The 18,494-nt window shown below is 54.2% G+C and overlaps 1 protein-coding gene across 1 annotated transcript in view; it reads right to left on the reverse strand.

The window, feature by feature from the left end:
* Nucleotides 1-14,831: 14,831 nt before the first annotated feature.
* The window catches only part of MINDY4 (MINDY lysine 48 deubiquitinase 4), a 121,077-nt gene continuing 117,414 nt past the window's right edge, over nucleotides 14,832-18,494 (reverse strand). The window contains exon 18 of the mRNA XM_032758395.2: nucleotides 14,832-15,262. Within this exon, the coding sequence (XP_032614286.1) occupies nucleotides 15,214-15,262 (49 nt within the window). The 3' untranslated portion in view covers nucleotides 14,832-15,213. The remainder of the gene's footprint in view (nucleotides 15,263-18,494) is intronic.

Raw genomic sequence — 18,494 nt, forward strand, 5'->3', positions numbered from 1 at the left:
ACAGCATCGGCTGCCATCCCTCTTCTGACTCTGACCTGCCGGCTCTAGCTCTCAGGTCACCCGCACAGGCCTGCACCCACAGGAGGCCATGGGCCAGACTTGGTACCAGTCTAAGAGTGGTCCTTTGCATGAGGCAAGGCTAGCCCTCTCCAAGCCCGGGGGAGCAGGAGGGGCCCAGGCCCAGAGCACACAGACCCAGAAAAGAGACAGGATGGCCCCAGGGCCTCTCAAGTTCCTCTGCCCGGAGCTCTCCACTGACTGTCCTTTTGAGGTCCTCACCACACCTTCCTGCTCTAGACAGAGGCCCCGGCTCCATACCCTAGGCTGGCCGTGCCTAGGTGCTGGCACCCACACTCTTCCTTCTGCCACAGTGCTGTCGCCCTCCTCCCCAGCTGTAGCAGCCCCTCCTGACTCCTCCTCCACAAGAGAACCCTCGGTGAAGGCCCAGGCCGTGCTCATCCCAGGCCCACTGTCCCCGAAGCAGGGCCTGGGCCTCTTTGTCTCTGCCCACCATGCCCTGCTGCAGAGCTGAGCACAGGGCTGGGCATGGTGGGGGCTGATCCTGGTGGCATCTGCTGACTATCTCAATCCCCCAAGAGAAGAGATAGGCACCCACCTCTCAAAGCCTGTGAATTCCTCCCTGTCTGACAGATAATTCCTGAACATTTAGGTGTCACACGATCTCTCTTAAATCAAAAGCAGATTTAGCGGGCCACCAGTGATTCACCAGAGCTGGAACAATTTAGTAATTTTCTAGGCTACTGCCTCCCATGCACTTCTCCTCTCCCTGCCCCCATCCCCTCCTCACCCCCGCCACTGCCTGCCCTGAGCACTGGCCAGGCTTACTGTCCTAGGGGTGCAGGGATAATGTTGCACTCATTTCTTTCTGGAAAGCATGGTTTTCTGATGTTTTACCATCAACTCTCCAGCAATGGTCCCTGCTTCATGCCATAGAGGATGAGCCACAGAGACAGTATGGGAAAAAGTTGCCATCAGCCAGGCTGGGGTCCATGAGGGCTTGAGGTGCTGCATTCAGGGATGGGGGCAGAGATTTGAGAGTCAGACTGAACTCTCAGAATGAGGGTGCCCTGAGGAGGCTGGGCCCTACTTCCACCCCAACTCTGTGGGAAGGAAGTCCAGGAAGGGGTGAAGTAACATTTTCCCCAGCCCTGCCCTGAGGGTGAGGAATCCCTGCTGGCCCGAAAGGGCAGGCATTCCTCACTTGCAGAAAAAGCTGGGGGTGGCTTCTGTGCCACGCTGCCAGCCCACACCCTTAGGGAGGGCAGGGCAGGACAGGGGCTCTGCCTGGAGTGGCCTTGGCACTGTGGGGCCCTGGAAGGAAGCGTCATGTGTGTAAGTGGCTTTGGAGCACATCCTTACGCCGAGCTCCTCCTCTCTCCTAGGCCCCAGCAGCCTCCCATTCTGCTCCTCCCCACCTGGGTTCCCTCAGAAGTCTCCCACATTGGCTTGTTAGATTACAAAGCACCAGGATTGGGAGAGGCGGTCAGATAGCACCGGATCTGACACCCTCCTCTGGTGCGTGGGAAACCGAAGCTCAGAGGGTTTTCTGGTGGGGCACAGTGGAGCCAGGCTGGAACCCCGGGTCTCCAGTCCTGCCTGGCTTGTTCTGCTTGCCACACCCAGCCTCTTCCTCCTCCTTTCTCTGCTTAACAAGAGCCAAGATAGAGGCCCGTCAACCCCCGCATTGACACCGCAGTCCCTGAAGAGTCAGCAGCCACTGCCTCATGGCTCTGGGCCATCTGCTGGCCTTTTGAGGTTCTCATGCTCCCCTTCCCCACCCCCTCCCACCCTGTACCTCCAGCCAGGTGTCCCCACAGGGAGTCTCTGGGTGCTGGACTCTCTGTCCACTTCTCCCTCTCCTGGAGGCTCCCATGACATCTGTCCCCCTGGCACGAGTTCCACCCTGTCGTTGGTGGCTGCTGCCTCTGCTACCTCTCACTGCATCTTCCTTGGCTCTGTCTCCTCCTGAGAGCACCGTGGCCACTGACACTGCTCCCACCGCCTCCTGGCCCAGTCTGATCTTCTGGGAGCTTCCGGGTTCAAGCCAGCTGCTTCAAAGGCCAAAGCTTCCCTGGCTTCTTCGGTGTTCCCAGCATGCAAAGCCCAGTGAGTTTCAGCTGAAGAAACAGATGCCCTGCCTGGAACAGTCTCATGTTCCCTCCTGGGCCCAATGGTGGAACGGCCTAGATGCAGGTGGCCCCAGAGCTTTGGTGAAATTCCTTCTTCACTGCACTCAGGGCTGTTCAAACAGGCCTCACCATCAGGATTCATATATTCATCTTAATGCCAATGCAATTGTAAAATTGAATATCTAATATCTTAATGTCTGGAGGAAAGGGCCCATGAAGGCCAAAGAACCCTGGCACGCAAAAGTCATAATGTGGCCCCGACACCACCACTGCCACCACCACCACCAGCCAGCAGTGCACAGGGCGGGGCTGGAGATGGGCACACTCCAGCTGTGCTCACATGGACCGTGCAACAAGCTCCAGGTGGAGGGTGGGTCCCTAACCCTCTCCTCCCTCAGGATGGGTCCGCAGTCCCTGCCGCAGGCCCTGCCAAGTCACAAGCAGGCAATAGACCTGGCAATAGGCCTGGTTATCCCTTCCTCCACCTCTGACAGTGCATGGGCTTCATGGACACACAAACACATACTTGCACACACACATGCACACGCACGGACAACACACATCTGCACACACGCAATGCACGTTTCACACCTGTACATGTGTGCACACACATACAAACGTGTGTGCCTGAACATACACATGTGAGGACACACGTGCATACATGCACACACCTGGAGCAATGCACACTGTGGTCACTATCACCCTGCCACCTCTGAAGGCCTGTGTCATGTACACTGTGGCCTCCACTACCTGCAGCCCTGAGCCTCTCTGGCCCCTCTGAGTGCTCACAGCGGTTGCCACCTGTGCTGCCCCTCATCCAGGGACCTCCCTCACCTGTCCTCACCGACAGCTGAGTTCAAATGGCAGAACAGAGAAGCTATGGGTGTTTCTGTGACTGCATTGCTTCCTGGGCCCACTCTTGGGGATACTCTACTTTGCTATGTGTGTCCTGGTCTCTATTTCCAGACGGTACCCCAAACCCTGAGTAGGGCAGGGACCGGGCCTGATCCAGTTCTCTACGCACAGCCAGGTGGGGAGTAGGCTCCGTGTGCAGGCAGCTTGGGAAAGTGTTCAAAGCTGAACGGGACCTGCCATCTGCCAGCCCACCAGGCACTGTTAGGAAGGTATGCTGGGCCACCAAGAGCAGGGATGGGGCAGGGCCACCTGTGGGGCAACACTCCTTTGGTCTTTCTCCCCTAGGATGTTGTGGGCAGGGGCTGGGGGGGTGAGGCCTAGAAGGGTGGAAGGAAGAGTGGGCAGGGCCTACTGTGGCCCCCGCCCACCCAGAGACCCCCCTCCCTCTGAGGTCCATCTGGTAAATCTATTCATGTGAAGCCAACATTCCTGGAGCCCACAGGGCCAGCAAGATCATCTCACATGGGCAGATCACTGTGTCACCTAATGAGAAAATGATGACATGGTCCCCTGCCCTGGCCCCCCGTCTCAGCCAGCTCCCAGCTCCCCAGCCTCGCCCCAGCACACACACCTCCTGCTTTATGATGTTGCTCTACAGGTACACAGGTCCTGGGAAGCCACCTCACAGGCCCCCCATGCCACGTCCTGCAGGCCCTCCTGTCACCAGAGCGTTGGAACATCACAGCAGCAGGATCTGCAGGCCATTACAACCCCATAGCACCAAAATAAACTGAGGTCATGGGCTCAGGTAACTTCCCCAATGTCATACACAGTGAACCAGTCTCGACCTACTCCTCCCCAGCCCCATAAACAGCAAAGTGGCCCCTGGCAGGGCACGCGGCAGGGCAGAGGACTTGCCTCATGACCGAGGCAGGACTCGTGTCCCCACTTCCTCCCTGAACACCCCACTCCAGGCTGGCACCACAGGGGCCTTTGAAGAGCCAGGGCCAGATGGGGTTAGGGCTGCAGGACCTGGAACTCAGGAAGCCTGGGTCCCCACGCCAGGCCCGTGAAGAAGGCTAAATACAGCACTAGCAGCTGCCTGGGTGTGGGGGATGAGGGTCCTTCCCCAAGCCCTTGGTGTTCGAGAACCAGAGGCTTTGGAAGTGGCCATTTTTCAGGGCTAGCCAAGATGGAGGGGCCTGCCAGGCCTGCATCATGGGTCTGCCCTTGTCTCTTGCCCATCCCTACCCACTGAGCCTGAGGATGGATGGACAGAGGAGGTCCAGGCCCTGGGTTCGAAGGCTGGAAGGGTGCCCAGACTCACAAACACCTGGAGTGGTGGGGAGAAGCTGATCAGGAGGGCAGAAGTCACAGAGCCTTCCAGGAGGAGGCAGAGCTTGGACTCATGGAGCCTGGGGATCTGAAGGCCTCGCAAAGGCAGCCTGGGAGCACACATGTTCAGACTCTGGAATCCCCTGGACAAATCCCTGCTGGAGGGCCACTAACCCCCACGTGGGTGCTCCCCTGGTGGGGCCCTGGTCATTTTCCTGGGCAGCCGGTCCCACCGTGGGCCAGCTCCGAAGGCTGCTCCTTACATGTGGCTTCCGGGAACTCAGCCCTCTGTCCCAGTGCTGTCCTGCAGGCCACAGATCCAACACTTCCTGCACCCTCCACCTAGTGACAGCTCTTGGAGCAGAAGAGGGACTAAGGACCCACTCCCTGGGGCTGCAGCTCCCCAGGCCAACCACTCCCAGGTCTCTCGAGCCCTCCTTGCTCCTGCCTCATCCTGGCGACAGTACCTGGGCCCAGTGTGACCACCTATGATGTCCCATTCACCAGGAGTGCACCACACATGTGCACGCACGGACAAGGCATCTGAAGAAACAGTTGCCCTGCCTGGAACAGTCTTGTGTTCCCTCCTGGCCCAGGAGCAGAACCCTGAGGGCCCAGTGCCATAGGAGGGTCAACTTAGTCTGTGAGGGATCAGCCAGCTTCTGGAGGGTCCCGATCCTGGGGCACAAGCTTGCTATCTTCCTCATCCCTACAGACCACAACACAGAGGGTCCCCTCCCACAGCCTTCAGTAACTGACCCTGCCAGGGAGCAGAATGAAGAGCAAAATCAGAGCAAGGGCTGGTTTGGAAGGGATGGGGCTTGGAAGGGATGGGGCTTGAATGGGGTGCGGTTGGGCTTGGACAGGGCTTCGTGGGAGGCCCCTGGTAGGGAAATTGGGATAGGAAAGGGGAAGACGCATCACAGGTCTTAGTTCATGCAACTTCGATTTAAAAAGTTTTTTGGGATTCCATCAGTGCTTCTCAGACTATAATGTGAGCATAAACACCTGGGGGTATTGTTAAAATGAAGATTCTGATTCAGTAGGGCCGTGTGGCGCCTGAGATTATGTATTTCTAACAAACGCTCAGGCGATGCCAATGCTGCTCGTCCCAGAACGACACTTTGAACACTAAGGGACTGAATTACAAGAAAAACTCCTAACAACAATCTAGTGAAAATAAAACCAAACAGAGGAAGGAAGCTTCTCGTGGCATCAGAGACAGATTGCCATTGAGCATCACTTTCCATCTGCGCTTCCTGGAAGTCATGGTAAGAAAGGAAAGAAGTATTTACCAACTCTTACTCTATGATAACAGAGACAGCTGCCTGTCATCAATAGGAAGTCTTTTCCCCGATTCTGGCCGTCCAGGGAATTGATCAAGCAGATCTTCCTATCAGGAGATTTGAAAAGCAGGCTGTAGCAGGGCTTTTGATGGAAAGGACTCAGACCGGGCACCTCAGTAGGGTGAATCCCTGATGCGGAGTCGTCATGGTTCTGATAATACAGTGCCCCGGTGCCAAGCCTGATCTAGTGCCATGGTCAACGCCCATAGGAAACCATCTTGCCACCACTTACTGGCTCAGGCACTAGTGGACTCAAACGCCCCTGCCAGTGGAGGAACCCTGGAGCTGTGATGCTCTACCACGCTGCCCTGGTGTGCAGGGGTGGGCAGCTGGGACCAGGCCTGAGCCACAGGAAGGGGTGAGGTGGATCTCTGGGCTGCGGAAGAGCCCCACCTCTTTCCAGTAATCGGGAAAGGCTTCCTGGAGTGGGGAACATGGCAGACAGATTTGTTTGTATAAAGGAAGGGAGGTGGTTTGGGGAGAGGAAGGTCCAAGCAGAAAGAGGGCCAGGAGTGGTGGGCTTCTAGCCATGGCAGGAGCAGGGGAGGTTCCCTCACTGCCCCTCTCCCCACGGTCGGCTCTGACTCTCAGGGAGGGGCTGGTGGAGTGGGGATGGCATGCTGCCGCCAGGATGTGGCCACGTGAGCCTGTCTTCTCTCCGTAGCCTGAATTGGAGCCATGGGGATGCTCTGCTTCCCATTCCTGGGTTGGTGCAGATGAGGAGGACAGGCTGTGCCTCGGGAGCACCCGGGCTGGGGTGTAGAGGTAAAGATATAGGAGCTCTGCCCTCAGGGAGTCCGACACCACCTAAGTCCGTCCAAGCGGGAGCCAGGGCTGAATGAGAAGCTCAGACAATTAGGGCCTCTGAAGATGACTGTGAGCATAGTCACGAGCAGGGGAGGCCTGGCAGCCTCGTGCCATGAGGCCCTGGGGAAGTCACTGCCCTGGCCTGGGTTGTTCACTCCTAAAACAGGTTTATTCCTATAACAGGCCACCCCAAGAGGCCTTGAGCATCATCACAGCCTCAGGCAGGTGTCAGGGTGAGCACTGCTGAGTCCCACAGGTCTTGGGTTCTCAGCCTTCCCCACTCTCACTTCTTGGGGACACGTGCCTCTCTTCCCAGCCTCCTTTGTGGAGACAGCAACGTGCAGGACCCAAACGACTTTCCAGAAAAGGAAATGGAAAATCCTTAGATAAATAAACCCAAGGTGTGTCTGCCTTAGCTGGGAAGAAGGAAAAAGTGCTTGGCATTTTCTGTGGTGGCTTAGGGGTGATAGGAAGTGGGTTTTGCAGGAGGCACTGGGGCTGCGTCACGTCCCCGGGCTGGCTGCCTTCTAGGTGGGCCAGACAGGGGCACTGACCCATCTCTCCCTCCGGACTGCTTGTGAGGGGTGAGGGGAGGGGTCTGAATTGAAGGAAAGGCTGGGCTCTCACACAATAGCACACGGGTATAGAAACCAAGACACTCACAGATTTTTCCAGAGTCCCCAAAATAAGTCTCAGGAAATAAAGGAAGATAGGAGAGGAGGGGTTCCAGGAAGCCCCACCCTCTCCTCTGCCCTGCTTGGGGGCCTTCCAGAATCCCAGCAAATCCTCTGGGAGGCAAGGAATGAGCAGGGAGAGCTTGGGCACCTGCCATCTGTTAGCCTCAAGCCCTGAGCAAGCACCTGGCTGGCTGAGCCTCAGTTTCTTTATCTGTCACCAGGGAGGTGTGAGTGCCAGGCTCATTAGGGGCTGCACACAGTGTCTGCCCCTGTTGCCCTTGATCTCAGTCTTGGGAGTGGTCACTGCTGGGATTGCTGGCCCAGCCGCTGTGCTGGGCCTCCTCATCCAATCACCTCCTTTCACAAGCAGAGAACCAAAGCCCAGAGCAGGGAGGAATGGCCTTAAGGGGGCAAGCAGAGAAGAAGCCATTTATCCAGCTGGCCCAGGAGCAGCTATGGGGCCTGGAGAGCCAAGGAAAGGAGGAGAGGGCCTTGCCTTTCAGGGCTGGGTTTGGAGAGGTACAGGGAGGGACTGACTTCCAGGGGTCAGTATACAGAGACAATGCCCAGCAGGCCTCACTACATCACAGCATCTCATATGGTCACCCTTCCCAAATCTCAGTGAGGTGAACTTGCCCCAACCCCCGCGCCCTCCTATCGGCTCATGGCAAAAGAGCCAACATTTACTGGGCACCTACGAGGCGCCAGGCGCTCTTCTAGGCAACTTACACTTAATCCTCACACCGATCTTATAAAGTTCATGCTGTTATTATTCCCATTTTACAGACATGGAAACTGAGGCTCAGAAAGGTCACTGTGTGTGTGTGTGTGTGTGTGTGTGTGTGTGTTTTGTAACTTACCTAAGGTGACACAACTGAGAGGTTGGAGCTAAGATCTAAACTCAGGTGGTCCAAATTCCAGTACAAGCTTTAACCACTCCGTCATCCAACCCAAGCCCCTTTTCTCACAGCCCACACCCTACGATAGGTGCAGCAAGGATCCCCAAAACCAAGAGAGAGGGAATGGCAGGCAGACTTGGGCCTCTGATCCACAGATCCAGGACAATGGCCCCCAACAGCAGCAGACACAGGAGAAGGTATGGGTCTCTGTTCTGGGGCTGGGAACTCACTTTCCTGCCTAATAAGAGATTCCTGGTCCTCAGGAAATAAACGGTCTCCATAATGCCAACTGGGACCCCCAAGAGCTGGGGAAACTAAGTCTCTCCACGGGCAGGGGCCCTACTCAAGGCCACCTAGGGACTGAAAATCACCCTGCCAGCCTGGCTGTCTTCCGCAATGGACTTGGAGGTGGGAGCCAGCCAGTCCAGTCCAGCTGGCCCAAGGTCACCAACGGCATGGAAAACAATAGACAGTGGGTCCAGCCATGGCCGGAGCCAGAACAAAGCCCTGGGCGCTTCCTCGAATTGAGGCCCCCTCCTTCATGGTTTGCCAAGGCAGGGGGGCAGAGGAAGCCTTCCTTCATCATGTGGCAGGGATGTTTTGTAAAGATGCTCTCGGGAGAGCTGCAGCCACCAGTGCTGACAGAGAAGCAGGCAGAGGGAACCGCTGCTGGAGGCGAGATCTGCCGACCAGGAAGCAGGGAAGAGAGCGGGGACTTGGGTACGGGTCCATGGGCCCACCACCTTGCTCCTTTGGCTGAAGCACTAAAAGGCAGGATGTCTCTGGGAGGCCAGCACAGGAGGATCACTTGAGCTCAGGAGCTCCAGAACAGTCTGGGCAACACGGAAAGACCTTGTCACTACTAAAATAAATTAAAAAATTAGCCAGGCATGGTGGCATACACCTGTAGTCCCAGCTACTTGGGAAGCTGATTTAGGAGGATTGCTTGGGCCCAGGAGATCGAGACTGCAGTGAGCTGTGATTGTGCCACTGCACCTCCAGCCTGGATGACCCTGTCTCAAAAAACAGAAAAAAAGAAAAAAAAAAAAAAGCAGGCTCTCTCTCACAGCCAATCCTCCTCGCCATGGTCCCAGTGAAGAAGTTAGCGTCTTCCTTCTGATCTGTCCTCCACATTGTTGCCGTATCCGTCTTCCCAAACAGCTTGGACCCATCACTGCCCTGCTCTGAAACCCTCCATGGCTCCCTAGTGCTCACAGCTCAAGCTCCTTAACCTGACATTCGAAGCCCTTCAGGATCCAGCCCTGACATCCTTAACCTTCCCACCACCCCCAGACTCCCCAGGCCCCTTGCCCCTGACAACCCAGACCCTCTGCTTATCCTACCTGGAATGCTCTCTGCCCCTTGTCCCACCCATTTTCCTTCAGGGTCCAGTTTCAATCCTCCCCCTTCAAGAAGCTTTTGACTGCTCCAGCCCATCAAGAGGATTCCCCTCATCTGAGCTCCATCCCCCAAATACAATCCAAGGATCTGAGCCTGGAGTTTGAAGGGCAGGGTGGTGGGAGATCAATCAGTAACAGAACAATCCTCTCACAGACTATAGTTCCCGTGCACGGCAGTTCCTGATTACGAAACTGTTCTGATATAATTATTAATAGCACTCCTCAGGGTCAGTCCTTGTGCTGGGGAGGGGAGGGGCAGGGCCCAGGGATGGTGCCAACCCTGGGCTACCCACAGAGCAGGCCACGGGGAGGTGGACCTGTGAGTGCTGTGCTTATCACGGAGGGCTCTGAGGGCTCTGTGGGAAGGCGGGACTTTGCTGAACCTCAGACAGGCCTTAAACAGAAAATGCCAGATAAACACCCAGGATCACCCTTATCAAGGGCCACAGGAAAGGTGCCAGGTTTAATCTCAAAGCCACACCTGGAACCAACGGTTTGGAGCCTCAGGCAGCACCTTCCCACCCTGACACCCAGCTGCGGAGGCTTTCTGCCCGGAGTGGGTGTGAGCAGGGGAGGGGCCTCAAAGTGGGCAGAAGGAGCTTTGGGCTTGTCCCCCAGGGTGGGACAGGTACCTGAGGGAGGGAGGGAGGGAGGGAGGAAGGAGCCCCGGGCCCGGGGTAAGGAAACAGCACTAGAGGTGTACAGGCGTGTGTGTGCATGTGCTTGTGTGTTTGCTTGTGTATATGTGACAACAGAGGAACCTGTGGCCAGGTGACCGACACCCTCTAACTATTAAGACCTAGGCTTGTGAAAGAGGAGGTGGTTGAGTCCTGTGGGCACTCAGAGGGGAGGACTTGAACTTTCAGCTGGGTAATCCAGGAGGGCTTCTCAGAGGAGGGGCCTTGGAGCTGGCCTTGTGGGATGGGTAGGATTTGACAGATGGACATGGGGAGCCAGCGGGCAAGGACCCAGGTGAAGCAAAGAACACCAGGGAAGCCTGCAGGCAGCCAGGGGCAGTTGGGGAAGAGACTGCTGGGGTCTGTGGTAGGTGAGGTGTGGGGCTGGAGGGGGAAGCAAGAGGGGAGGCAAAAGGAGGCAGGTTGGAATCACCCCCACCCCCCATCAGATTTATTCCATCCAGCCCCAAGACCATCTGGTGGTCTGGTCTCCAAGAGACCCCTGTGGAAAAGAAACGCCCAGGAGGGCTCTTAACTAACAATTCCTGTCTGGGCCTCGGTTTCCCCATCTGTATGGAGAAGGCCTTCAGTGACTTCTTGGAGGAACAGGACACAGGATGGGTATTTTGTGGGAAGGTGAGCAGGAGAATGGAAGGAAGCGCCGCAGTCTGGGAGATGGCATGAAAAGGAAGGGCAGGAAAGGCCACTCACAGGCGTTAGTAGCCACTGGCCCTTGACCAACAGGGTCCTGATCCCTCTCTGTGCATAACAGGTCTGCCGGGAGCACACGCACAGGCACTATAGCAGCATTCTGCCTGGCCCCTCCCCCACCCACCTATCAGTCCACCCCCTCATGCTGGAGTTTGCATTAAGCAATCTCTATTATCGCAGATGCCTGGCATTTTTGCCTGGTAATTAAAGCTCCCACAGCCCCATGAGGATTAGTGCATGATTAGGGAGTAGGGCGGACTGTGGTGGGTGGAGAAATACCTGCAAATAGACTTGGCGGCCTGATTGCCTCCTGCAAATTTTAGGATCCCCTAAGAGCTCAGTGGCCATGTAAGGATGGTCCACTGGGCCTCCAGTAGCAAAGGCCACCAGCCATCTTTCACTTCCATCCCCTCAATGTGCTCCCAGCCTCTGCCCCACACCCCACTCTCCTGCCAGGGGGAGAGAGGTCTGAAGTAGCACGCTGAGAAGTTCTCTCCCAGGGAAACGTCCCAGCCCCAGACCATCTGAGGCCCTCTCCTGCTCTTTGCCTCCACTCCTACTGCTCTGGGCCTCCCACACTGTGGTCACCACAGAGGAGACCTGCAGACATCAAGGACTTCCCTGGTCTCTCTGCTTTCACTGTTCCTCTCAGCTGGAATGATCTTCCATCTACTTCGCCACTTGTTAAAACTGCTCATCCTCCAACACCCGGATGAGACACCATCTCCTATATCATCGGAAATATTAGGAGCCAACATTTACCGAGTCCTGATGCTGTGCCAAGCCCTGTTCTAAGCACTGCACCATGTAGTAACTCACTTAATCCTCATCCCAGCCCTAGGAGGTTGTAATTCTACAGATGAGGAAACTGAGGCCCAATGAGCTCGAGTCAAGTGCTCAAGGCCCAGAGGCAGGAAGCAGAGAAGTCAGGGCTGCACTCAGGCCTGGGATCTGATGCAGCTTCTTCCTCGTGTGCCCATGAGCGCCTCCCACACATGCCTTCAGTACTTCATTTTGGGGGCTACTTGTGCATTTCACACTGTCTCCCCACAAAATCACAACCTCCAGAGCAGGGCTTTAAGTGAAAGTGCAGACTCTGATCCACTAGTTCTGGGCACAGCCTGAGTCCGCATTTCTAAGCCTGGACATCAGGCGATGCTGCTGCTGCTGCTGGTCTGAGGACAGTACTTTGAGTGGTGAACCCGGACTAGGGCAGAGACGCCTTGCTGTGCCACCCTTGCTTAGCAGAGCCTAGGGCCTGTGGAAGCCTCTCTGAGACTTCACCAGCCCTGGCCCTCACGGCGGGCGGGAGCACTGCTGCTCCTCTTCCAGGGCTGGTGCTCTGGATGGGCTAGGTCCTGCCTCCATCCCTGTGTTCCCTCTGGGCTCAGACATGGAGACCCTGGGGAGCAGTCAGGTAGAGTCTCGACAAACCTTGCCTTAGGACAGCCTCCAACGCCCCTCCAAGCCCTGGCCCAGCTCTGACCCCCAGGGAATTCTTGCAGTTCTGGAAACCGCTCTTCTGACAGGTGCTCCCTCTATGCAGAACTAACAGGGAGAGTGCTGCAAATGATCCTCCCACCATTCGCATGAAGATGAAGAAAGTATTGGGCTGGCAGTCGAAGAGGTCAGGGGCTAGTGAGGATGTCTCTGGAAAGAAGCATCAGTGTGCTGGGGTCCCTGGGTCCCCTTCCCCTAGCCATGGGGAGCAGAGAGGGTGAATCTCTGCTTCTAAAGCCAAGTGAGGGAGGCTTCAAGGAGACTGCCCGAAAGCTTGATGTGTGTCCCCAGGATGTGGGACACTCGCATGGAGTGGGGAAGGTTAAAGGTGAGAAGCTCCCGACAGGGCAGGAGATGGGCTGAGTGGGGAAGGTCTGATCTCCAGGATTTTGGAGGCAATGATATGTTGGTGCTTTGCACAGTTCAAGTGTGGATCCTGCAGAAGGAAGACTCGGGTCTTCCATAAAGGTGGTGGAGGAGAGGTTGGCTCTGGCAGAGGGGATGGAGAGCTGCCACAGTAGCAGTTAGAGGGGGGATCAGCTGACGTGGGGCAGTCCTTAGCAGCGGGAAACCCCCTCACAAAAGAGGAGGCCAGCACTTCCTATGTGCTCATCAGAGGGCCCACAGCAACACCCAGCACCGCTGCAGGACAGGTTAAGACCTTGCTGTCCTGCCCCTCCTCCCCGGAGGAGCCACAGCCAGCTTGGGCATCTGGGGAGGACTCCAAGGGCAAGGTGGAAAGGTGACAAAAGCTAACCACAACTCCCTCTCCCAAAATGACCACTGCAAGGGGAGGGGAAACTTTCACATAATCTGGGCGGCTCTGGACCCTCTGAAGCCCACCCACAGTCTCCCTAGAAAACTCTGCCCCTTGGATGGAGATCGCCCACAGGTGAGGAGTCAGGGGCCTGTATTTCATTCCTGCAGGCTTGGCGGCAGCACCATGGACTTGTCCCAGGGTCTGGGTCTGGGGGAGGATGGTGCTGGGCTGTGCTCATCTTCCATTCCAGGAAAACCTAGGCAAGGAACATCAAACTGCACAATGTACCTGGCTTCTAGATAAGCAGGTTTGTAATTTGTTGGAAATGGTCTTCTCAAGCAACACTGGGAATGGTTTGTTTTCTCCAGCCCTGCCAAAGGGACCTTGGTCAGGAGGTTAAGTGAGTTTCATTGAAAAGACACACTTTTCCTTCCCAGGCTGATAAACAAGGCTGCTGCTGGGAAACCGATTTCCTCTGCCCGGGTGCTCAGCTGGAGCGCCCTATCCCTGGCCAAGGAAAACAAATGCATAAACATTTCAGGGATATATAGGAAGCATTTCTGCTGGAAGCCTGCTGTGAATGGCTGCTGGAGTTTACATAGCAAACCCCACCGGGGCCTCGGCACAGCCTGGACAGAGCAGTCCCTACCCTCCCACTTCCCTCCCAGCCTGACTGGCTCTCTGCCTGCCTCTCCCCAAAGACCAACAGTCAGGCCTCTACACATGCCCCATCCACAAGAATACAAGACAAGTGCTTTCGCTGTCACCACCAAATGAGTTTTACCCCTGACATGCCTGGCGCCTAAAATAAAAGGGGTCTCCTGTAGCCAGTACTGCAGAGGGACACAGCTCCTGAGCTGCTTATGTCCTGAGGGGGCACATGGAAGCTGGGGACAGGCTGCTGTCCAGTGCTGGTGGCTCTCCCAGGCTTCTCCCTGGGCCAGAGCAGACACAGCAGGTGTGCATCCCCTGGTTCCTGTGTGTACACACCCACCTCTACACAGCCCCCTCACAGTCCCAACTGCAGCACTCACTGGGCACAGACAGGGTGGGGTACAGGGATGGCAGCATTCATATGGGCAGCCATGTGATAAAAACCCTGAGAGGCTAGTGCTCTGCCCCGGGCTCCTGCATCCATCCCATTCTTTTAAACCACTGCAGAGGAGTCCTTCACTGTGCTTTTCACACAACCTCTCTCCTCACCCCCTTCTTCATCAGCAGGCCACTGTACTTCTGCATGTTTTCATCTTCTTTTTGAAACTGGTGGGATATCAATAATGGAACAAACAAGGATCAGACTACTATATCCCCTTCATGAGTGATTATCACACTTTTCCTATTCCAACTTATGCCACCTTTGTTCTGGAATGTCAGGGCTCCACAGGCTCTGCCTACCCACATTTTCAGTCAGCCCTTTCCCTACATGCTCCCCTACAGGCACCAGGGACCTCACCCAGTCCCCAGTCCCTCTGTTTATCCCTGTCCTATTGTCCCCCCCATGGCCAAGAGGTCCCTCCTCCTTGGAAGGCTCTTTTCCCACATCTACTTGGCCAGGTCCAGCCTACCCTCCAGGTCCACCTCCATTCTCCTGGGGCCTCACAAGGGCTCTGGGGCGAATCATCCTACCACATTCCCCATACCAGCCATGATCAGCACAGACAGTGCACACCATGCTCTTTGCAGCTATAGAACAAATGAGCCTGGGCCCTTGACATGGGTTTGACTCATTTTATAGAAAGCCAGCTACCAGAAATAATGAGTCCCCGGGGCCAACCACATTGGAGGCCTGGGTGAGGGGCCACCCAGCGAGGAGGAAGGGAGGGATGCAGACAAAGGCAGCAGAGACCCTGGCAACCTCCTTCCAGTACTCAGCAGTCACAGCTCAGCTGGGAGGGGACCCAGCAACACACTGGGTCCCCAGTACAGTCCTGGGTGGGCCCTTCATGGAAGGGGCAGGGAGGCTCTGGATGCTTCTGCAGCCATGCTGACCCAGGTTGGGGTTGCATGAGACTTGCCCCAGAGGCCTGGGGTTCAGCTGTCATCCTCGGTGATGAGGTGATGAGTGGTGAACCACAGGGTTTACCCACATCCAACGGTCACAGGATGGGGTCTGAGCCGTTCCAGTTCACTGATGCCCCCTTCCACCTAAGCGTAGAGTGAGGAGAGAGACAAAGAGAGATCAAGCTTCAGGGTCCCAGATGACAGCCCATCTCTTGCCTCCACTTTCTGAAGGTTTTGTCTTGGAGGCTTTGAATAGTTCGGTTTCCATTCTGCTCATCTCACCCCTCCAAATTCACACAAACCCACACACCAGTCTCTTACAAAACACAAATACACCTAGGACCCCAGAGAGTAATGGAGAGGCCAAGCAGCAGGTGATGCATTCTTTTGTGCCACAACTTACTTTGCGCCTGGCACTGATGGGCCCTCCACTGAGGCCCTCCACTGACATGAATGATCCACACAAATCTGGACCAGCTGCTCTCCAGTAGGGCCCAACGATTGGCACTTTAGAGGCACCTGTGCAGTCCTAGATATGGCTGAGTGCAGAACAATGGGGAGAGAGGGCAGGGAGGGGCCGGGAAGCTGGCAGGACCTTATAAGGGTCTGGGCTTTACTGAGAGCCACAGAAAGGTAGTGAATGGCTGTGAGCACTGCAGTAACATGACAGTTTTTTATTTTGTTTTGTTTTTTAACCTGAAGAAGCACGGAGTATAACTAAATTGTGGTCCAGGGTTAGAGATAACTGAATAACAGTTCAGTTGCAAAGCGAAAGTTACTGTAGGTGAGACCATGACATTTCCTAGCACTTGATTTTAACACATGGTGCTAATTTTCTAAAAACACTCAGAGGAATCAAATGTATAGCAGATGGAGTGTTTACGTAAAATCTGGCACTAGGTATATTATACAGATACAGATATCCTAAGATTATATATGAACTAGGAAACAGATGTTAAATATCTCACAGCAGTTCTACAATGCAGAGTTTGAGGCCGGAATTCATAAATGCTTTTAAAGTATGAGGTTTTGGCAGGGAACAGACATCTTGTTTTCAAAACCTGAAGATTTTCTTCAGGATTGAAGAAAATCTAACTGCCACAGAGGAAGAAAAAGGGGAAGCGTTTCTCACTTCAACTGAACTGTACATCTACATCCAGAAAGTCTAGGATTCCTGACATTGGAACTGCGATGAGAAGGGTGGGAACAGGTTCTCCCAAAGTAACACAGTTGCATTTTCCAACAGAAGGCTTGGAACCACCAAGAGGTTTCAGTCAATGGTTCATCCTTAACCCGCTGTTCCCCATGTTTATGACATAGCCTAAACTTCCACTGAATCTCTTTCTTCCTTTCCTAGGCTTTGGCTCTTTGTCTTTCTTCAAGTCAGTGCTTTCCTTCAATTGCTGCATCAAAGTCTCTAATTTTTAGGTTGAAAGTGTCCCTTCCAAAGGCAGCAAGGTTCATACTTACTCTGTTCTTCCAACTCACTTCCCTCTTGGTTACAGACAACTTCTTGGTATCTGTAAAGACTAGATTTCCCCTTGCATATTTTGAATACTTTATACCATTCCATTTCCCTTCCAATGAGCAGAAAGATTTCTTGTCATTTGGAGAAAAAAATCTTCACGGCAATTTTGTGCTTCTTGCTCCTATAGAAAGGTTTGATGTGGAAGATATTTGCATACAGCCCATTTGGGAACAATTAATATTGCATTATCCTCCTAGCTCTGCCCAGGGCACTGTGAGGATAGATCATGCATACCATCGGGGAATGTAAGAATGTCACGTTCATCCTAGCCTAGACACAAGACGCAGTCCTGCCCTACGTTGTGCTCCCTAGTCAACAACCCAAGAAATTTTGATTTGTCCAAATAGGAATGCTGAATTTTATCTTCTTGTTAAAACACTCAGCATAAAAGGTTGAAACAGGTGGATGCTGGAAAACACGCTCAGCCAGGAATGTTACACTGTTTGGGGCAACTGTGTCCAAAACTTTCTCCGCGTCCTCCTCCGTGTCCATCCATTTGGTGATGTTCAGTGATGCTGAAAGATCTCACCCAAAATCAGGTTGTATGGCCTTTTGGCAATCAATCCTTTTCTGCCTGCATGAAAAGCTGGGAGGTGCCCTTTTAACACCTGAACCATTTGGTTCCTGGGATCCTTCTGGTCATAAATGCCTAGAAACAGATCTGGATGTGCTAAAATATCTGCATACATTTTTAAAAGATATTTCAAGAATAAATACTGAAAGAACAACCTTAGTGAGATCCATTCCCAGTCTAACCTGTGACAAGAGGTACACGATAACACTTTCATGTTCATCCACAACCCCACCTCCCCTTCATCAATCGTTTTGAAGTGAAAAGGCCAGCATCATCACTTGTTCCATTGGATGTGGAAGAATTAAGTGCTTCTACGCTATCCAAGTGCTTCAGACTATTTACTGGGCTTCTGTGTGTCAAGCAGATCCAGAGGAGTCTATCGGGTTTTGGGGTTGAGCCACTTTGATGGAATTTATCCGCATCATAGTGTTCATCTTCACTGCTCAAATAAGAGACACTGGGGCCGTATTCAGAGACAAACTGGCTTGGCTTGGCGAAGTTAGACTTCTCCTCAGCGGTGAGTGCCCATTGCTGATACTATTTGGCGGTGGAGTCTGATGATGTCCTATACTGGCTAATATAGGTCCAACCAGCAGGAAAATGGCCACTGCTCTGGCTTATACAACTGAGCAGGTTCTGGAGGTGAGCAGGCTGGGAAGGCATTGTGCTGACCCCAGTTCCTGGGTACTGAGTTAATCTATTACATCTGCTGGGTTAAAAGCACCTTAGCAATCTGCAGCAACACAATGAGGGTTTGAGATTTTCAATTTTCTTGTTCTGTTCATCATCTTTGCAGTTTGGAGTGTGTCATTAAAAAGCTTTTATTGTTCTATTAAGATTTGTGGGTAAGCATTGAAATCTTGGACACTAAGGAACACATCCTGAGTCCAGACTCCCAGAGGGTGGCAGAAGGGAGGCAGGAACGAGAGCAACATGCCCGCTCTCAGCCTGGTCCCCAGGCCCCTTCACCCCGCCCCTCTCTATCCTTTCAAGCCTTTACCCTCCCCATTCAGAAAGACTGAAGTACCTCCTATGAGCTCCCAAGTTACAAATTCCTTGAATCCTGGCAAGCTGCTTCAGTGCAGGGGTGAGTCACACTCATCTACTCATCTAGACAACATCTGTGTCACCACAGTGGCTGAGTCTTACTATCAGGCTGTTGAGTTTGGGCTTGGTTTTGAGGCTTTCCACAGACATAACCAACCCGCTCCATCCAGCCAACAGGTGCAAATGCAGGGAGAGTACTGGAAACACCAGAGGGAAACAGTTTGCAA

Source organism: Hylobates moloch, unplaced genomic scaffold (genome assembly GCF_009828535.3).
Source record: "Hylobates moloch isolate HMO894 unplaced genomic scaffold, HMol_V3 SCAFFOLD_1, whole genome shotgun sequence".
Lineage (NCBI taxonomy): Eukaryota > Metazoa > Chordata > Mammalia > Primates > Hylobatidae > Hylobates > Hylobates moloch.